The sequence below is a fragment of the Pygocentrus nattereri genome, chromosome 23 (genome assembly GCF_015220715.1).
Source record: "Pygocentrus nattereri isolate fPygNat1 chromosome 23, fPygNat1.pri, whole genome shotgun sequence".
Classification (NCBI taxonomy): domain Eukaryota; kingdom Metazoa; phylum Chordata; class Actinopteri; order Characiformes; family Serrasalmidae; genus Pygocentrus; species Pygocentrus nattereri.
This window is the reverse complement of record NC_051233.1, coordinates 23,176,873-23,196,719: the sequence shown is the minus strand read 5'-3', so window position 1 is coordinate 23,196,719 and position 19,847 is coordinate 23,176,873. Positions and strand designations below refer to the sequence as shown.

Below are 19,847 nucleotides of genomic sequence, written 5' to 3'. Positions count from 1 at the left end.
CATTGGGCCCTCCCAGTCCATGTGTTCATGTTTTGGTTTTGCCCATGTGTGTTTTTGTTTTGGTTTAGTCCAGCCCCTTGTTTTGTAACTCCTCCCCTGATTGTCTCCACCTGTTTTCCAGCTGTCCCTCGTTATCCTTGTTGTATTTAAGCCCTGTGTTTGCACGTTGTATTTGCTGGTCTTTGTCCTTGCCCTGTTTGCTGTGTTGGTCTTCATTTGGCTCTCTGTGTTTGTAGTGTTTGATTCTTTTCAGTTGCTAAAAGACTGTCAGTTCAAGGTGCCAGGTGTAGCAGACAGTGTCTTACAGAATTAGGTTAAAGCTATACTATGTAACTTTTGGGGATTCTTCAGAGCCCTTCCCCAAGTGGACTAATCTGAAGATTGTGTACACACTGAATGAGCATTCAAAGAGAACTTTGTCAAAACTTGGTGAGGGACGTGTCTTCTGAGGATGATGTACTGCTGTCATCATACCTTCATCAGTGAGCTATTACATAATATATGCAGAATGATGTCAAACATATTATTTTGATAGTTGAACCGTATGGTAGTTGATAGTTGGATAGTATGATAGTTTAATAAGGTTTTGTATTTCAACATCCATTCATGGTGGAGAGATACATGCAGGGTGTCACCAAATAAAACTTATATTTTTTTGTTTTGTGACTGTTTTACAATCATTGACATTACACATGAAAACCCAGAACATATGTGGGCTCACTGGCGGTTTTGGATAGTAAGTAAAATAGCTATATTTGCGTTGTAGACATGGCAGGGCTGCAGGGTTCTCTAGAGGGAACGTCACATCAGACCAATCTGAATGGCTCTGTTTCCATCTCAAGGACTCATTCAGAAATTTACACTCCCCATTCAGCAGGACCTCTACCGTTTAGGCGGGGTCTCTTTATTAGCAGGGCTGGTGGCTGCTGTGTGTATTTAATCATTAACACTAGCCTTTTTCTCCTCTTAGCATGGAAGCTGAGGCTGAAAAGCTGAGCACTATCGGACAGCATTCCTTTGTGCTGGATACCAACCCTGTCTGTTGGTTTCTCTGTCCGAGCAGTGGGAGGTGCATGGAAGCCCAGCCCACCGAAACCTAACGTAGTCAACACAGCGGTGTTATGCCCCGAGCGTGAGCATGACAGCCGAGCGGGGCTGTTATATAATCCCGAGTTCATCGACCACAGCACCCAGTAGTGGACTCTGGCACCGCGGTTAACTTGGTGGCGCTGGACCCACCTCGCCTCTAAACTGTTGCGCACCTCAGGCAGAACCTCCGCCGGTGACAGCTCGCCATGAGCTCGCGCGTTAACGCCTCGTATTTTCCTCAAGCCGAGCGGGTGGCTATCTTCGGCGGCACGCACGGGAACGAGATGTCGGGCGTCACGCTGGTCAATATGTGGATAAAGAACCGCGCGGAAATCGAGAGGAGCGGAGTGGCCGTCAGGGCGTTCATAACAAACCCCAGAGCCGTGGAGAAGTGCTCGAGATACATCGACACGGACCTGAACAGAGCCTTCACTCCGGAAAACCTCAGGTAAACACACTGGCAGCTGGTGTTCCGGCTAGTGTCACTCAGCTCGGTGCTCCGGCGGTCTGAGCCGGCTTTAAATCCTCTTAGCCAGGTCCGACTTGTTTTCCTCAGCGGAGAATAGCGCTGTAATTTGGGGGGCGCTGTTCACGATAACACGATAACCAGGGGCTGTACTTCAGACTCAGGCAAAACTTCACTGCTTGTCCGTAGAAACTGCCAGGCCACCCGGCGTGGAAGAAGCAGGGCAGCTGCACAGCTGATCTCAGCTTGACATTTTAAGTCGAAAAACGTGATTGAAACGTGACTTGCATTGCTGACAGGACCGCAGCGCAGCTGAGCGAGGGCGCTCTATTTATGACAGGCAACATTAAAGGCTAAATATAGCACATTTCACTTGGGTTTTGTTTTTTCCTCAAGCCTCATGTTTCACAGTTTACCAACAAAATATCCATGGTCCTATCCTATGTATGCTGGAATGGGCTCCAGCACCCTCGCGACCCTGAGGGAGAATGTGTGTGTGTGTGTGTGTGTGTGTGTGTGTGTGTATATATATATATATTGCAGTCTGTGATTGTAATTGAAGAGCTACTTACCTGCACAGTATATACACTACTTACACTACTTACCTTCATGGCATATACACTAAATGTTCTCCAACTCCTGTCCTGCACAAGCTATAGAGAGAGTTACATTAGCAACAGTGCAAGACCTGGTCCCACCAGATGAACATCACTTAAAGCTCTCATCTTTAACTTTCTTAAGAAAGAGGAGAAAATCAAGCTCCATTCTTGCTTCAGATATGCAAGTGTTTCTGCCTATTTCCCACTGTGAGAAGACAACTCAACACTACCCTAACTGAGAAAAGGAAATGGACATTAACGCTACAACGCCAAAACTGGACATCTGACATGAGTAAGGTTTTATGACCTGATGAGTCTAAAGTTGCGATCACTCGAGTTGTAAGAAGCAGAAAATGCAACCAGCTTCTAAGACTGAACTGTGGAAGTGTGGAAGATTTCTTTGAAAAATTGAAAGCAAGTCTTCTGAAAGGGACAGAAGCTGTAAAATAGGCCGAGAGTGAATACAGTCAATAGTGAAATTGTGTAACCTCCTGTTAAATATATCTTTACTATTGATACTAATAAATGAGTAACGTGTATTTAACGGCTGTTTTGACTGAAATTAAAATACATGAAAGGTTAGGCTATATTTTGCACAGAGATCTATGTTAGACAGTAGGGTATCATGTTAGAGTTAAAAGGAAACTGGATGCCACCAAAAGTGTGTCATGGTAACTGTACTGTTCCGTGAACGTTCCTGAAACTCATCGCAGGGTATAAGAAAGCTACTCCCTGCACTTCCCATTATGGCAGCACTGAACACAAAGGTCATGTCATTGAATGTGAACTTACATTTTGATCGTCTCCATGTTCACCAGCCAAACGCTCAATTAGGTGCAGTTTAAAGCAAATGATACACACAATTAGTATTTTATTGTTTGACTGCTTAGAAGTGCTTTTAGTACAGCTTTGATGCTTTTCATTTGAAAAGGCAAAATGATGTACTCGCCATTCATCTGGATCATGCAAAGCCTTTGAAAGCAGGGTGGTAGTGATGAATTGAGGTTGAGGAAGCTCCATTGTTCAGCTCCTCAGCACTGGAAAACAACCCACCCTGTACAGGGCACATATGTAAGAGTGTATGCTGAAAGGGCATTTCACCACTCTGATTTACATGTAGACAAAGCACTGGTACAGCCCGTGTGGTCTCTTTCAGGTTTCTCCATCCCAGCACCTGTCATCTATTTAATTATTTATGAATGAGAAGTTACAGGTGATAAATGTTTGGTCGATCTAGAGCTTCACATTCAGGAGAGAATCAACAAAAAAGCCATATTTATAGCAAATCATCAAGGGTCTTCTGCTGAATTGTCTTTCTGCAACATATGGCGCATCCATCCCTAAAATGTAGTCAGTACAAGGAGCAGTAGCATGTACAAATGTTAGTCCACTTTGTCTTTTGGTCCCTGCCAGTATAGAAGCCTTTATAAAGAGTAGTGGGTTTAGTGGGGCATGAAGATTGGGCAGCGGGGAATTGCCCCCAGTAAATGACCTGTTGACACTGGGTCTCCGTTTAGGGTATCTTTACCGTTATATGTGTAGTTGTAAACATTTTGCTATTTCATGAACAGAATTAGCATCTTCTCAGGGTCAAACATGTTGCATTTTCATTGTCATTCATCAGTATTATGACCACTTTAACCAGGGGTGTCCAGTCTTGTCCACAAAGGTCCGGTGTGGCTGCAGGTTTGGACACCCCCTGACTGAAACTCATCATTAAAAATTACGATGCTTAGTGGAGTGTAATCTTCACTTGTCTGCTACATTAGCCTCATCACACCAGAGGGAAACTAAACAAGTAAACGTTGGATGCACAGTATCTTGCCTGAGCAGCTATACTTAAGTCGTATTGTGTAATGTGGTTAGATTGTGTAATGTAATTCGATTTTTTTTGCCTGATTTTGTGGTTTAACAATGCAGACCTTTCCACAGCACTGCCAGTGGAGATGGGCTTCCATATGAAGTTCAGAGAGCCAAGGAAGTTAATCAGATCTTTGGGCCCAAGGGTAGCCCAGACGCCTACGATGTCATCTTTGACCTCCACAACACCACATCTAACATGGGCTCCACCCTCATCTTGGAGAGCTCCACAGACTACTTCAACCTTCAGATGGTGCATTACATCAAAGTAAGAGCTTCAGCACCTAAAGATGTGCCATTTGGCACACATTTCTGTTACACTGTAACATTTTACAGGAGTGCGATGGCTTTAACTGTTAAACTGTTGGAAAAGTTTGGAAGTAGCGAGACAGAGGAAGAGTCACATGATGCACAAATACAGCTGTTTTGCTGGTATATTTTGCAGGACGTTCACTGCAGCAATACCTTCTCTATTCATATATATGGAGAGGAACTTTGCTCTCTGGCATGGGCGCAAATCCAATATGCTACACTTTTATCATGGTTTGCAAACGTGAAAAGATTGGAAAAGTTCAATAAATGTGTGTTTAAGTGGGTCAGATCAGTCTTTCCTTTATCTACACACAGTTCCTACTGAACCACACCCAATAAATTCTTTCCCAACAGTTTCCACAAAGTTGTAAAACTGGTTTTCAGCTTGCCTTCAGCATAAAGTGTCAGGAGAAACACATTACACACAGAAATGGCGTTGAGGGAAGGAGTGTAATTAAAAGACTGAAGGTAACCCTCAATCTGCATTTCAACATGCTTAAAAAAGACAAGGGTTATTCAAGGGTTCTTTAGTAAAGGTAGTTTTCTATTTGGAACCATGAGATCTATGCAGAAACATTTCATGCTTAAATGGACCTTTGCATGGTCAAATTGTACTTGATTGATGGAGTATATGTTCTAAATGGCTGTATATAGAACATATTGTACCCCAAAAGGGTTCTGCTATTGTTACAAAGTCAAGCTTATAACAATAGAAGGTCTTTTTATAATGCTATATAGAACCATTTTTGAGAAGGTTCTGTATTGAATTATATACAACATGCTCTCCATCAATCTGAAGAACCATTCCCTTTGAGTGAGCCCTTCAATAACCCATCTTTTTAAGCAAGTTGTAGGTTAAGGATCATACAGCTAATGTATAATAGAGAGCTGTGTAATGGTCCTTCAGTGACTCAACCTTAAAATTATCTTCAAAATAGCATTTTGACCCTATCAAACTGAGCCTTGCTGACAGTCCACTCAGAGAAGCAAAGGTCACCTCTGCCACCAGAGGAGTTACAGTACCTTCATTTTAACCTTGGCCACAATAAAACATATCAGCACATAGTCACAGCTTTCTGTGTGCTATTGTGTTTTCTGTCACTGTATAAAAGATGCATGAGGCCTTCTTTATTACTGCACTGTGACAAAGTGAGCACACTGTTGCATTCAGAGAGAAGTTTTCAATGGTAAGAACTTAATATTGTTTTGTTTGATCAGAGTAACACACAGATATGTCTGATGGTAAACATATTCCTATTCATGTGTTTGCTACAACGGTGCTGAGAAAAAGTTAATAAAGGACAGCAGATTTTTGTGTTTTCTGTCTGCTTTAAAAGGTTAATATTGCATTAATAGCATTAGCCAACAAATATAAGTGTCCCTAACCCCTTAAATAGCCAGAACCAGAGTGCAAACTTCTAACAGACTTCTGTAGAATAACTAAGTTTGTAGGTCATGTAATTTACTGAATTATAAGCTTCAGGATATAAGCCTGAGACTGTAAGGGGGGAATATTGGTTTATCATTGTGCTGTCAGTTTGTAATTACAGAATCTAATTAAACAGCAGCTTGTGCTCATGCTCATCTTAAAAACGATCATTTAAGCAGCACCAAGGGCACCTAATGCACTTTAATTCTGGCTCTTTTGTCTACCGATTCCCTATTTGTTATAATGTGTACGTAATCTGTTTGCGTACTTCAGTATTCTTGTAAAATTAGCCTTGTGGTTTGGATAGCAGAGGCCAGTGGGGTTAGTGCAGTGTCAGCTTACAGGGTCTGTGTGTGTTTGTGTGTGTGTGTGTGTGTGTGTCTGTGTCTTCTGTCCAGAAAGCAATTGCTCCAGAGAGCTGCATGGTACTGCTGAACGAGCATCCTCATCTCAAGTATGCGACCACCCGCTCGGTGGCCAAACATCCTGTAGGTGAGTACAAAGTCCTGAAATATTCAGCTGTTCAAAATCTTTAACATGCCGACTCAACCACTTAAATCAGCTAGTTAACCGAGTGGGGGTTAATAAACTGTAAAGATTGACAGATCTTTTTAAAGATTGTCAGCATTGCCAAAGCTTTTACCTTTTTCCTACATGACTAGTGGTGCATGCCATATCGAAAGTTCAGTGCTTTTCTTCATTTAAATAGGCTCACATTGCATTGATATTGTGTTCTGCCCATAGATGTGTTAAGTTGACCCAGATGAGCTTTTGTTACTTTTTTCCTATATACCACTTGTACTGCACGATGTATTAGAAGTTCAGTGCTTTGTCAATACTCCTATGTGGCAATATTCTAACATTTTATATGTGAAATTCTTTATTTAAAAAGGCCATCATGCATGCTAATTTCACTCAGGTGAACAGAAATGGCAAAGGTTTTGTTCCCTTTTTTATATGACTAGTGGTGGACAATGTATCACAATTATTGTATTGTATTGATGTTATTTATTTGATGGAGAATTCCACTGATTTTTCTAAATTTCTGCATAAATACATCATTCTGATACAGCCATTTGGAGTGTTTCAATAAGTACACAATTCTAGAGGAACTCACAATCAGTGCCTGGTGCCAGAGACATTGGTATGCAATAGTTTTGGCCTAAAATGTATTTTTTAAACGCATTCCTAATGGTGAGGTCCATGGGAAGAGTGCTGTTAGGCAAGACAGCCCCAAATAAAACTCTTTTATTTAAATTTTTATAATTCACCACTATGATATCATCATCAACGTTTTATAAAAACTCAGAAGACACATGTAGGTTGACTGGTCAGTTTGGATAGCAAATAAAATGCCTGTGTTTGAGTGTAGACATCACTCCTGGTTCTTATTAGTTGCAAAAAAATTGAGCTGGTAAGTTTCTCTACAGTGAATTTTCTGATATTTTGAAATCAGCAGGTTTCCCCTTTGAACCAGGCCAACATTATGTATTCAACAATATTGTATTCTGCCAGTAGGCACACTAATTTGAGCAGAGTTGCACCCATTAATCTATCTAAAACATACAGGGGACAGGTACAGTTGTGCACCTAGAGGCAATCATAAAATACATTCTAAACAGTTTTATACACAATGTAATAAACGTTAGACTATGCTGTATGTCTGCACTTTTAATCTTTTCTCCAGAACTTGTTGAATATAACCATGTTTAAATAATATTCAGAAATGTGAACTAAGCTATGTTTAATATCACTGGTGTCAGAAAAAAACTTATATCTCCAAAATGACAGTTTTGCAGGAGAGGGAAAAACATACTTCACATTTAATGTACGTCTACCAGACTTTTTACACAAGTAATTTTGGGCCATTTATGGCGATCTATTAATCATGGAATTTACACACAATGTAAAGAGCAACAGGTATTTTCAAACTGTGTCAAAATCTGAAAAACGACAAAAAATGGAGATACAAGGCTTTGCTCCGACAGCGGCAATATTTTTCTGTGCTTAATCCAAAATACAGACATGGGGGCAGTCGTGGGCTGGAGGTTAGGGATCTGGCCCTGTGACTGGAAGGTTGCCGGTTCGATCCCCAGGGCCGACAGTCCATGACTGAGGTGTCCTTGAGCAAGACACCTAAACCCCAACTGCTCCCCGGGTGCTGTGGTTAGGGCTGCCCACCGCTCCGGGCAAGTGTGCTCACTGCCCCCTAGTGTGTGTGTTCACTAGTGTGTATGTGGTGTTTCACTTCATGGATGGGTTAAATGCAGAGGTGGAATTTCCCCGGTTGTGGGATCAAAAAAAAAAATCACTTATGAGTGTTCAGATGATAAGTGGTTTTCAGTTTGTGCCATTCTACTCTTCTGATAACGAACAGTGAGATGCTACTTGAAATTAGTATCAAAATGAAAATTATAGTATCGTGGCAAACCTAGATAGCACCAAACATTCACTCCCAGCAGGTTGTATTGCATGTTCATGCTGAGCTGTACAATGTACATTACAGGTATGTGATGTGTGTTTTAGGTCTTGAAGTGGGTCCTCAGCCTCAAGGTGTTTTGAGAAGCAATATCTTCGAGTCCATGCGGGCGATAATGAAGCACGCTCTGGACTTCATCGAGCTGTTTAATAGCGGTAAGGTTAATAAAAGCTAATCAGAGATTAGCATACCAATTACCCAGTGAGCGGTTATGTTCCTTTGGGGGATTATCGTAAAGAAACAATGGGTTTGAGGGCTAGGAATATTAAAGTGGTAAGAAGATTTGTGCCTGGTTTAATTATGTTGTATTAACAGCAATGTTAGCCTAACCACGTCTGTCAACAATACAGAACCAAATCGTTGCATAATTCAAATACATCACGCATCATGCGACAGAGCTAATAAGCCACTGTGCATCCGGATGCTACGTTAGTCATAACATACAGAAATTTGGCTTTACAAACATCCTTACATAATTTGCGCAGAGCCATTCCCTTGGTCAACCCTGTGGTCAACTGTATCACTACATCAGTAAGAATTGCCATCTTTTCTGAATCATAACTGCACATTCAGGACACTGAGTCAATATGCTTTTGAGTTTGAACTTTAGAGCCAGTGCTTCCAAGCCTTTGCTCTTCTATTTTTTTTGTTGTGCACTCACATGGATTTGATGCAAAAAGGCGACCTCAGGCAGTCACATGTAATGTCAGCTGTTGCACAGTATACACACACACACACACACACACACACACACACACACACATTCAGACCCACACACTTTTTGTCTGTCTTCTTTTTTTAAGCGGAAACATGCAGTTAGAGCCAAGGCTTGTCTGGTTCTGCTTCTGTGTCTGCTGAATAGAATACTTGTTGGAAGTTGGTTAGTTTCCATGTCATTAGGAGCACGTTGAGTTTTGCAATGCCGCTGTAGCGTGCAGGGACACGTTGTGGATGAATGCTTCCCTGTGAGAACTGCAACGTGTTTTCCACTTCCGAAAGTTTAACCATGTGGAGGCTGAAGCAACAAACAGAAGAAGAGTGAAGAATATGGAATAAAAGGATGGAAAACAGTGCTAGCCATAATACTACAAGGATTTAAAACGCACAAGAGGCCTTTTGCTGCTGTTGATAATATAGAATGATCCATTGATCTCTAAGAAGCTGAAAACCAAGGCAATGTACTCTTCTGAGTCTTTGTCTTGTCCCCTTTAACTCATTAAAATCTGCTCCAGAGTTGTAAAATCAGCACAGCTGGTTCTAACTAATGAGTGGTACAGCCATCTGTTTAAGGCCCTGCGGCCACCAGAGGGCACCTTAATAACGTCTTGGTTATTACTGTAACTAAGGGGTTACAGTTGTAAGCTGACATTGAGGCGTTGAGGGGCCTTTTTTATCAATTAAGTCAATGCATGCAGTTCTGCCTCCCTTTATTATCCCCAGCACCACCTGCTGCTTGTTGTGTTTGCTTGTCTCTGATTTTGGTCTTGGCAGTTTGCATGTAATTATTAGCTGTGTTTCTCCTAATTATTATTCTACCTACCTTTACTTGTTAATGATTAGTTGATGGACTTGCCTGCATTTTGCACGTCTGCCTCTTGATATTTATTCGGTGATGCTACTTATCAAAATCTGACTTTTTCAGTCCTTTTAAAGAACAAATGTACAACAAGTTCAATTAGAAAACAAAATGTTTTATTGAAATAAAAATTATAGCACTGAAATTATAGCATGGCTCCTTTTGGCAAATCAAAACAACTGATGGCACTACTGAATGAAGAGCTGTTTAGGAGCTTGAAGAGCTGACTATTGGTCAGATCTTACTGACTGATTAGAGCCAGAATGCCCACTTATTCCTGTTCATATGCTTGTTTGAGCAGTAGTTTCAACTTTATAATCATCATCATCATCATCATCATCATCATCTTCTTCTTCTTCTTTGTTTATTGAATATGACAACAGCATTAAGAATTCATGATATTAAAGGCAAAAAGTAAATTAAAATAAAATAAGATTTCTGTAAAACAAAATACAATATACTCTGTGATTTTGTTTGTTATAAATACTAATAGGATGACTTTTGTTCAGAGAACATATTGGAAATCTTTTTTTCCTTTCCCCTTTTCATTGTTATGTAAGTAATAAGATCACAAATAATTAAGTTAGAGGTATTTGATATCTGAGAGTTATTCATTCCTTCTGAATGTTTGCTTCACCTTTTGGCTTTCTGTGATTGTATTTGCAACAGTCACCAATCAGCCGTAAGATTAAAACCACCTTCTTGTATCTAAACTCATTGTCCATTTTATTAGCTCTGTTTACATATAGGTGCAATTTGTAGTTCTACAATTACAGACTGTAGTCCATCTGTGCATCTCTGCATACTTTGTTTTCCCCCTTTTACCCTGTTTTTCAGTGATCAGGACACCCACATGACCACCACAGTAACATGGTGTGTTAGTGTGTCCACTGTCCACTCTATTAGACACTCCTACTTTTTAAGTCAGAGACAGTAACTCATCTGTTGCTGCACAGTTTGTATTGGTCATCTTCTAGTCCTTCATCAGTGGTCACAGAATACCACTCATACCAGTGCAACACCCAGTGCTGAGAATGATTCACTGCCTAGATAATACCTGCTCTTTGGTAGTCTTGTGGGGGTCTGACCATTGAAGAACAGTGTAAGAACAGGCAAACAAAGTATGCAGAGAAACAGATCGACTACAGACTGTAGTTGTAGAACTACAAAGTGCATACCTATATGGTAAGAGGAGCCAATAAAGTGGACAGTGAGTTTAGAAACAAGAGGGTGGTTTTAATATTATGACTAATTGGTGTAGATGTTTCTTACTTAGTTTAGGAAAGCCAATGTTGGTTATTTCAATATTTCCTCAAATGATTTATTGTAGGTTATGCCTGTTTGTTTTTCAGTTTTCTCCCCAGTTAAAACATGTCCAATCCCACCCAGTAGTAAAGACTCCCCCAATCACACAAAACCTAGCAAGCCACTGCATCTTTTTGAGCTGCCATCAACACATCATAGGATAGTTGAACACACTTGGAGAAAAAGCACCAAGTGCCAGTTCTGTGTCAGCTAACAGACGCCTGCACTGGCTAGCATTGTGCTGAGTCATAGGGAGAGACGGGAGCATCCTACCACTCAGAGAGAGCGAGGTTAGTTGTGCTTTCTTGGACTCCTGGCCACAGACCGCTGTAGCATCACCAAGGATCGAACTTGTGATCTCTTGATGATAGGGCCAACCTTTAGACGGTCACACCACTCGAACCCTGGGTTATGGCTGTTAATTGCATATCCTCAGTACACAATGTCATCATAACAAACAGCTGTGCAGTCTGTTAATGTTACTTACAATATACACAGGTCATCAAGTATCTCACAATTCTTGTGGCTCCAGATGTAAAGTGTAAAGCTATGGATGAGCAGTTTGATTGTATGCACTACAAGCGAGCATATAGCATCTAATGGTTTGACTTGAAAAAGGCAGGAGTCGTTTCCCAATGTTCACCTTAAAGACTAAGAACTGGCCAACTGTAGTAGCTCCACCTATATTAAGAATTGAAGTGCTGGTCCACATACAGACCCTCTGGGTTAAAGGTGTTCATTAAGCCTGTTTTTTTCTAGTGTGTTTTTGGCTGTATGAGGTTATCTGAGAATAAAGCACCAAAAATCACCTCACACAGGACAGCGAGTACAGTCAGGGGCATTTGACCAGTTTTCCTTCATATTTCCTGCAGAGCATGTCGACAGAGTGAACCCAACCCTACTGAGAAATCCAAAGCTGAACAAACAGCGCACTGACCTCGCACAATCAACACACCCTCAGATCCAACTGTGTAAAATCACAATACATAGTCACAGTGAAAAAACAGCTTATTTAATACTTCATTGCATTTATACATGTGCAATTTTTATGCAGTTGTTATGCAAACGGTCTTGTTTCACAGTAAAAAAAAAAGCATCCCTTACTTTACTTTTTGCTTCCTTTTTGTTTTGACTAAAACACGTCCAAACAGAATGGAAATCAAATGTAAATGGGCTTAATAAAGTAAAAACAAATACTTGTGTAATATACACTCACCAGCCACTTTATTAGGTAGTAAAGAACTTTCAGAACTGCCTTAATTCGTCTTCTTTGAATGCATTTGTTGTGTATGATTCACTAACCTGCCATGTATTTTGTATGTTTTAAAGGTGTGGAGTTTCCAGCATGCTCTGTAGAAGTGTTCAGGGTGCATGAAAGAGTGGACTACCCCAGGGACACCAACGGCAACATCACTGCTATGGTTCATCCACACCTACAGGTATTACATAATCACGCTCTTCTGACACTGTAATGATGGGGTGCCATGTTTTAACAGCTTCCCATATCTCTGTTGAACAGAATATATTAGCCATTGACTGAAACATAGTACAAAACATCTGCTCCTTTGAGATGGAGAGAGAAAGAGGGAGAGAGATGAAATTACACAGTGCAATAAGGCCGTCACAATTTATCGATTAAATTTGATTAATCAGTAAAAAAAAAAACTCCTCTGTTGAAAAACATGTTTTCAATAAATAACAATAATTTACATTGTTAAATATCAATGAGAAATTGTCCGTTTGCACTGTAATATTTTTTTCTTTGATTCATTCTAAACAACTTTCACATTTATTGGGAAAATGACCTGAACCTGAAGCTTATAGCTGTGATCGAATCACAGCTATGATGTTATTCACAATAACACGCTCCCTCTTGTGTTCTACTGCTTAAAGCTACACTGTGTAAATTTTGTTACAATTGAAAGACGTAGGATTACCGAGCCAGAAGAAAAAAGTCAGGCTAAAATATGGTGTTTGTGCGCTCATGCAATTCGCCCTGTAAAGCCTGAAATTAATAATAGAAAAGGTGCCGGGTCAATTTCAGACCATGTCATATGTCTTTATGTATTAATGTCACATTCACAGACTCAGAAAGATGGTGTGACTAGATGTGTAGGTTATATGGATAAAGAGGTGACAATTTACTTACATGCTTAGAAGACTGAGTTTAAATAGTCTTTAAAAGCGCTCACAATCATTAGATTCATCCACTCAGGGAAGGGGTCCAAAGCACAACCCACATTGCAAAAAGTGATTCCGCACCAGAGAGGTCCCAAAAATGTAGTTTTAAGTGAATATCAGGAGTTATAGTCCTATAACGCTCTGATATCTAGAGAAAATCCCCAAACTGTGTCCAACCGAGCTTGGATTAAGGTTAGAGGGCCAGTTTCCAGTCTAGATCTATATTATACTACAGTGGTCAATCTCCATTGAAAATCTGTTAGACTAGGCTTGGGATTAATCTTCATACCTCATCATAAAGAATTACTTAATCACAAAGAAAATATGTCCCTTAATTTTATAGCAGGGTATTCAAGCTTAACAAGCAAATTTTAAAAAGACACCTTTGTGACAATTTTGTCTTAGCATGGATCCCTTCAATTCTACGGTTCTGTCAGTGGGCCCTACCTATTCATTACTTTCATTGTAGTTTCTGAATCATTAATATCAGTAACTAAATAATAAGACTGCGGTTTAAAGGTTTCAATGAGTTGAGTAAACTTGGATTTTACCTTGAGAAACAGTTTAGACACAGGAAAATCTGGAGAATGTGGAATATATATATATATATATATATATATATATATATGAAATATGTGGAATGTCCTTTAGTATTCGTTTCCTGTAGATTTACGTTGGTGATGGTGGATTTTACAGTGTTAAGAAACTCCTTTGAGTAGGCTCATTATTTGCTTTCACAGTGAGTGAGTCCCTTAGACGCCCTCTGGGCTCACAGTGACTTAAGTTTTAGCAATTTCCCACTAAAAACATGTTCTCTCGCTCTCCCTCTCTCCCCCCCTCTGTAGGACTGTGACTGGGAGCCATTAAACCCGGGTGATCCAATGTTCCAAACGTTCGATGGCAGGACTATCCCATATGAAGGTGCCAGTCCAGTGTACCCCACGTTTATTAACGAAGCTGCTTACTACGAGAAACAACAGGCCTGCATCACCACCCGCAGGGAAACGCTAGCTGCCAACGCCATTAGAAAAATCTCCAAATAGCTGCTCCAGCTTCCAGTTTCACCAGCGTTTCACCTTTTTACATACATCCTTACCTTGGTTAGAAACTTGGTTAGATATATTCTCTCCACAAACAGATAACAAATGTATTGTATTTCTCAGTTATTTTATTATTCAGACTGATGTAGGTCTAGTTCACTGAAAAATGACCTATTTGCAATACAAAGGAACATCATTTTTTTTAGGTTTGTTTTGTTACAGCTAACATTTTTTAAAAAGCGAGCGACCATTTCTTTTCATGGAATACTGGACTACAGAATACATTTACATACATCTATATTTATAGTCATCGATTTTAAAGACTGATGAATTTATGCACGTTTAAGTCTGTGTTCTTGTATTTTATTTACCAGACTAAACCTCAGGAACACAGAAAACTACAAATATCTCACTTGACTTTCCAGCCATTGTATTGTGTAGTCTCTTAACACCTCCCAGCTGGAAGTCTCTCTTCTGGAGGAGGTGAGAGGACGTTTAAAACTAGAGGGATTGCGCTCCTTCTGTTCCAGTTTGAGCTTGTTTTGTTTTCATGTACCATAACTTCCTAAGCTGTGGTCCTTTCCCTTGTGATTCAGTTCAAATGCACATATCAACCTGAAACCGCCTTAAAATTAGCAACCACAAGAAAACCTCTCAAGATATCTGTGTAAGACAAGCTAAGCTATGTGTCAACATCTTTAAACCATAGGCTTATTATTCAGTTATTAATGTGAAGGTACCCAATATGTACGAATTTTTTAGTAACCAATATATGAAATGAATATTTATCGTTATGAGAGTGATGAGTAGAAGATATTTTAAAGGTTTTGAACCTGATTTCTGTCTGCTGCCTCTGTAATGCATGGTGGATTAACACAAATAATTATTTTAGTACAGTGCACTTTACTTAATATGTGAACAGAAAGCCTGTTGACTCAAAAAGGCACTTTGCGCTCCTGCCCAGTGGCTTCAATTGTAAGTGGTTTTCATGTCTTGTGGCTTTCGTGTTCTTTTCTAAGTACAGGGATATTATCATCTGTAGTGAAGAACTGTACACTGCAGATGGGAATGAGGTGCAAAAATGCTTGAGTATTTCTATGAGGGATTAAGGGTTAAAGGGGAATTCCATCAGTTGTTTTCAAAATTTCTGCATAATTGTACCCGTAAGATGAAAACAAACTAATTCAGTGTAGTTTGGTGTGAAATGCTCTGTACGAGACAAAACGTACAGAGTAAAAACTGTTGACAATGGTGATGATGGGAACCAGACATCCAAAGAGTTCTGTAAAAGCTGCACTATCAGGAAAAAAGATACTATACTGTCACTAGGGTGGTACGTTTTCTGTACCTGTAGTAGGGGAAAATAATTCCACTCTATATACCCTGGCTTGACTACAGGATTTGTGATTTATTTTTCTGTTATTAAAATATTAGGTTATGAAAAGATACAAATGCATACTTTTCCCATGGGAAAACCTACACAGTTGGACTTTAATACCACCATTTAATACCACCAGTACATTTACATTGTTTACACCTTAATGAACAAAATGTACCTTTTTCCTGACAGTGAATTTTAAGGTTGATATGACATAATTATGAATACATTGCGTATTATCTCAGACATTGTTTTACAATAGTTTTAAGATGAAATTTTGGCCTAAAACAGATTTTTAAAATCATGTCATTGCAGCCAGGTACATGCAAGGCAAAACAGCAGCCAAAGAAAGCTTATTATTACCATTATCAACATTACGTTCCGTCACTGTTGAAACAAAACCTCCAACATGAGACAGAAAAACATTCCTAACTTCCAGTGTAAGTCAATGCAACAAGATTTCATAGATTTTGGAACATTTCTGCTGGTCCATTCAGCATGAAATTTTGATGCAATTAATTTTAAAATATATTAAAAAACATAAGCAACAAAAATTGGGATACAGGGTTTTGTTCTGACAGCGACGATATAAAGACTTAGGACATAACGGTTCACTCATTGGTTTGGATAGTGAATAAAATGTCTGTTGTAGGTGTGCAGACATCACAATCCCTCGTCACTCAGTGTTATTGTAAAGAAACCTGAATTGAATCAGTTTCGTGACAGTGACCAGTTCACATTAAAATAAAACTCTGCATGACTGTTTACATCTCAATGAATTAATTATCCAGAAATTGTGAAAAGTCACTAAAATTCTCCTTGAAGAATCACCCTGAGAAAGTTCTCTACCTGTACTGTTTGTGCACATCTGCATCAAGGAAACTGCATTTTCTAATCTGTCCCTAAGAGCCCACTCTGTATGGTGCAGGCCTATCTTTTATGTTCACAAGGAAAATAACTATGTGCATTTTTTTGTCTTTGTTGTGATCCATTGTCTCTTTTGGGACTGCCTAAAACAGGGAACCATCTTCCAGGTTTGAGTTGACTGGTGCTGTCCTGCCGTTGCCTTAAGAACACGCTGTGATTGGATAAGTTTTGGTCAGACTAGTAAAAATGGAAAAAATTGATATGTACAGTTCAACCATTTGGTGTCTCGTAGGAACAGAAGGAACAAATGCAAATGCTCCTTTGATCGTATTGTGGTCTTGTTATCATGTGATAAAATATATACCTTGTGCTTCAGCGCTCCACAGAACCTGAAAGAAGGGTTGACTTCAGTTGTTTGTGCTCATTGTGGGAAATTGTGTGATCTTGCCACTGTGATAAATTGCCTGTTTTTACAAGACCTCAAAATCCCTTTAGTGTTTCATATTTTATAATGACAGATTTTTAACCACATAGCTCTATATGATCATACTGACCTATGCAAAGAATATTGTTTTTTCTTTATGTGGCACATAATGTCTGTCTCTAGGTGCATTCTGAAGTGTAGTGCTTAGCGCTCCTGGACAATCAAGTTAAACCATGTTAAATGTTAAATATATATGATGTATTAAATGTAATATTTGATGATTCTATATTTGTAAGATACAAATTGTTAGTCCAATTTTTATTACATTGATTAATTATAAGTAAATCATTTGCAATAAACTTGTATCAGCTGTCTGTATTGTGCTTAGTTTTTATATATATATATTTTAAAAAAAAGAAAGATTTGCATGTTTACATATCCCGGCAAAGTGGTGTACATAAAAATGAAATTATATGTATTTATTTTTATATTTGTCTTGCCCACTGTTAGACATAACCAGGGACAAGTAAAACATTCTATATACCATATACTAGCTTTTCAGGTTCTACTCAGGAGCAGTTTTGTACAGACCGAAGAACACAAATTGAAGGAAAAAAACAGGGAAAGCAATTGGTTGCTTAACACTTCGCTTATACTTCTGCTCAGTGTCCACTTTTTTAGAAACACCTGCCTTGTATGTCCACTCACTGGCTATATTATTAGAAAGACCTACCTTCTACTAGCTTCTATTCACTGAATAATTTCTTTGAAACACCAACCTTATACTCATTGGCTACTTTATTAGAAACACATACCTTGTAATTCCACTCACTGGCCACTTTATTAGAAACACCAACCTTGTACTTCTACTCATTGGCCACTTTATTAGAAACACATACTTTGTATGTCTACTCACTGGCCAATTTATTAGAAACACATACCTTGTAGTTCCACTCACTGGCCACTTTATTAGAAACACCAACTTTGTAATTCCACTGACTGGCCACTTTATTAGAAACACCAACCTTGTACTTCAACTCACTGGCCACTTTATTAGGAACACATACATTGTACTTCTACTGTAGGCCATCAGTTATCATGCACAATTTATTTCCCCCTTCTATCCCGTTCATGGTCAGTCACCTGGCTGCTGACCACGTATTATTTGGGTGGTTGATCATTCTCAATGCAGCAATAACATTGAGATGGTAGTGGAATGGATGTATGGTGCTGGTAGGAGTGAATCAGGCACAGTGGGTTTTTGCTGGGTGTTTGTCATAGCTAAGAGCAGCTCTGTAGTTAGAAAGTGACCACTTGTATAGAGTTAGAGGATGGCTAACACAAATTGTGAAAGATAACAGATGGGCCAATAAAGTAGATGTTTATAATGTAGTGAATGTATATAGGGGGCATTCAGTGTTAGACACATGTGGACCATGTGGCTTCCAACAAAGCTGGAGGGCACTTGATCAGTTGTTTGAAGACTGACGCCAGCTGATTAAAAGTGAAATCAGATCTGCTTCTGTTTATTTTGAATGAAAACCTGCAGCCACGCTGACCCTTTACAGACGAGATTGGATCCCCCTGCTATATGGATCACGCTAGTAAACTGGCTCAGATTAAGAGCTGGAAACACATTTCAGACGAAAATGCTTTTGCTTTAAAAGACACATTACTTTATTTATGCTCATTTCTTAAAAGCAAATGGTTAAACATCCCAATTAGTCACTTCTTGCGCTAAAGTGCAGGGGCTTCAGTATAGTGACATGAAAATGTAGCACAAAAATTATACTCATGATAAATTATAATATCAATGAAGAAGTTCCCTTTAAATGATGATTTTGTATATTTTCAGCTTATTGCTATATCTACTACTGCCTTGAGGTTAAGTCTTTTAAGTCTTTTTTCCTGCGGTACCACAGTTTGATCTAATTCAGTAGAACGGTCCGTATAGGAAACATCATTAGACCACTAGAGGACGACATTTCCCCACAGATCCAGAAATAGACGTCCCTTCCTTTCCAGCTCTGATTTCCGAGGCAGTTCCCATGTCTCCAAAAAGCTCTTTTGTTTCAGGACCCTGAAAGAGCCCTCCAGATTAGACTTCTCAGATCCTGGTGTTGTCCAGCTTAAGGAGGTTAGCTGTAAAATGTCATACGGATTTATTTTAGTGTTTATAAAACACCAAAAGTGGTACAGCTTTAGAATGCTGCTGCTTTTGGCTCGACCAGAGAAGATGCAGTGCAAAAAAGGGTTCATTAGGAAGAGGCATTACTCTAAATATCTAATGTTTCTCTTTTTGGGTACTGCATGTAGGAAAATGTGGAATATTTAACTTATTTGTAGATGCCTTTATACTTCTTTTGTTCCTGGAAGAATTTCTCTCCACTATACACACACATACATACACACACGCACACACACACACACACACACACACACACTGACCCCTAAATCCTGTGCACTGTCAAGCTTCCAGACTTTTCACAATTGTAAATTAGAACCCCTTTCGATGTAAACTAAGCGGTCCTGATCTTGTGTGGTGAATAGCTAAGCAGCCCACCAGGATGAAATCTGATATATAGCAACATATGGATTTCACTTATCCAACTTACATTTGTTACATATGCACATATATGCGACATATATATGACAACTTGAAAGGAGCCATTTTCAAATATGGGACATATATTTTAGTCATTTATCAACATATAAGTGTATACATGTAACACATACACTTAACAGTATAATCATACATAGGTGGTATAGCGCTCTGGGAGTGTTGGACGAAGGGCTGTCAATCATGTATGCTCATTATAACACGAACAGACAGTTCTTACAT

The 19,847-nt window shown here is 39.3% G+C and overlaps 1 protein-coding gene across 2 annotated transcripts; it reads left to right on the top strand.

The window, feature by feature from the left end:
- Positions 1-365: 365 nt before the first annotated feature.
- On the top strand, positions 366-17,381 carry aspa (aspartoacylase). 2 transcript variants are annotated; one of them, XM_017699076.2, is made up of 7 exons: positions 366-429; positions 971-1,537; positions 4,075-4,282; positions 6,154-6,247; positions 8,282-8,389; positions 12,445-12,554; positions 14,142-17,381. In XM_017699076.2, exons 2-7 carry the CDS (start codon positions 1,296-1,298, stop codon positions 14,337-14,339), a joined length of 960 nt encoding a protein of 319 aa, XP_017554565.2. In that variant the 5' UTR covers positions 366-429; positions 971-1,295; the 3' UTR covers positions 14,340-17,381. The 2 variants fall into 2 exon arrangements, with proteins under 2 accessions (XP_017554565.2, XP_017554584.2); XM_017699095.2 differs by having other exon boundaries at positions 410-429; positions 4,087-4,282.
- Positions 17,382-19,847: the final 2,466 nt, after the last annotated feature.

Coding starts and splice junctions, on each gene's coding strand:
- aspa (XM_017699076.2), top strand. CDS start 1,296: ATGAGCTCGCGCGTTAACGCCTCGTATTTTCCTCAAGCCGAGCGGGTG. Junction 4,283..6,153: donor AGATGGTGCATTACATCAAA/GTAAGAGCTTCA, acceptor TCTTCTGTCCAG/AAAGCAATTGCTCCAGAGAG. Junction 12,555..14,141: donor TGGTTCATCCACACCTACAG/GTATTACATAAT, acceptor CCCCCTCTGTAG/GACTGTGACTGGGAGCCATT.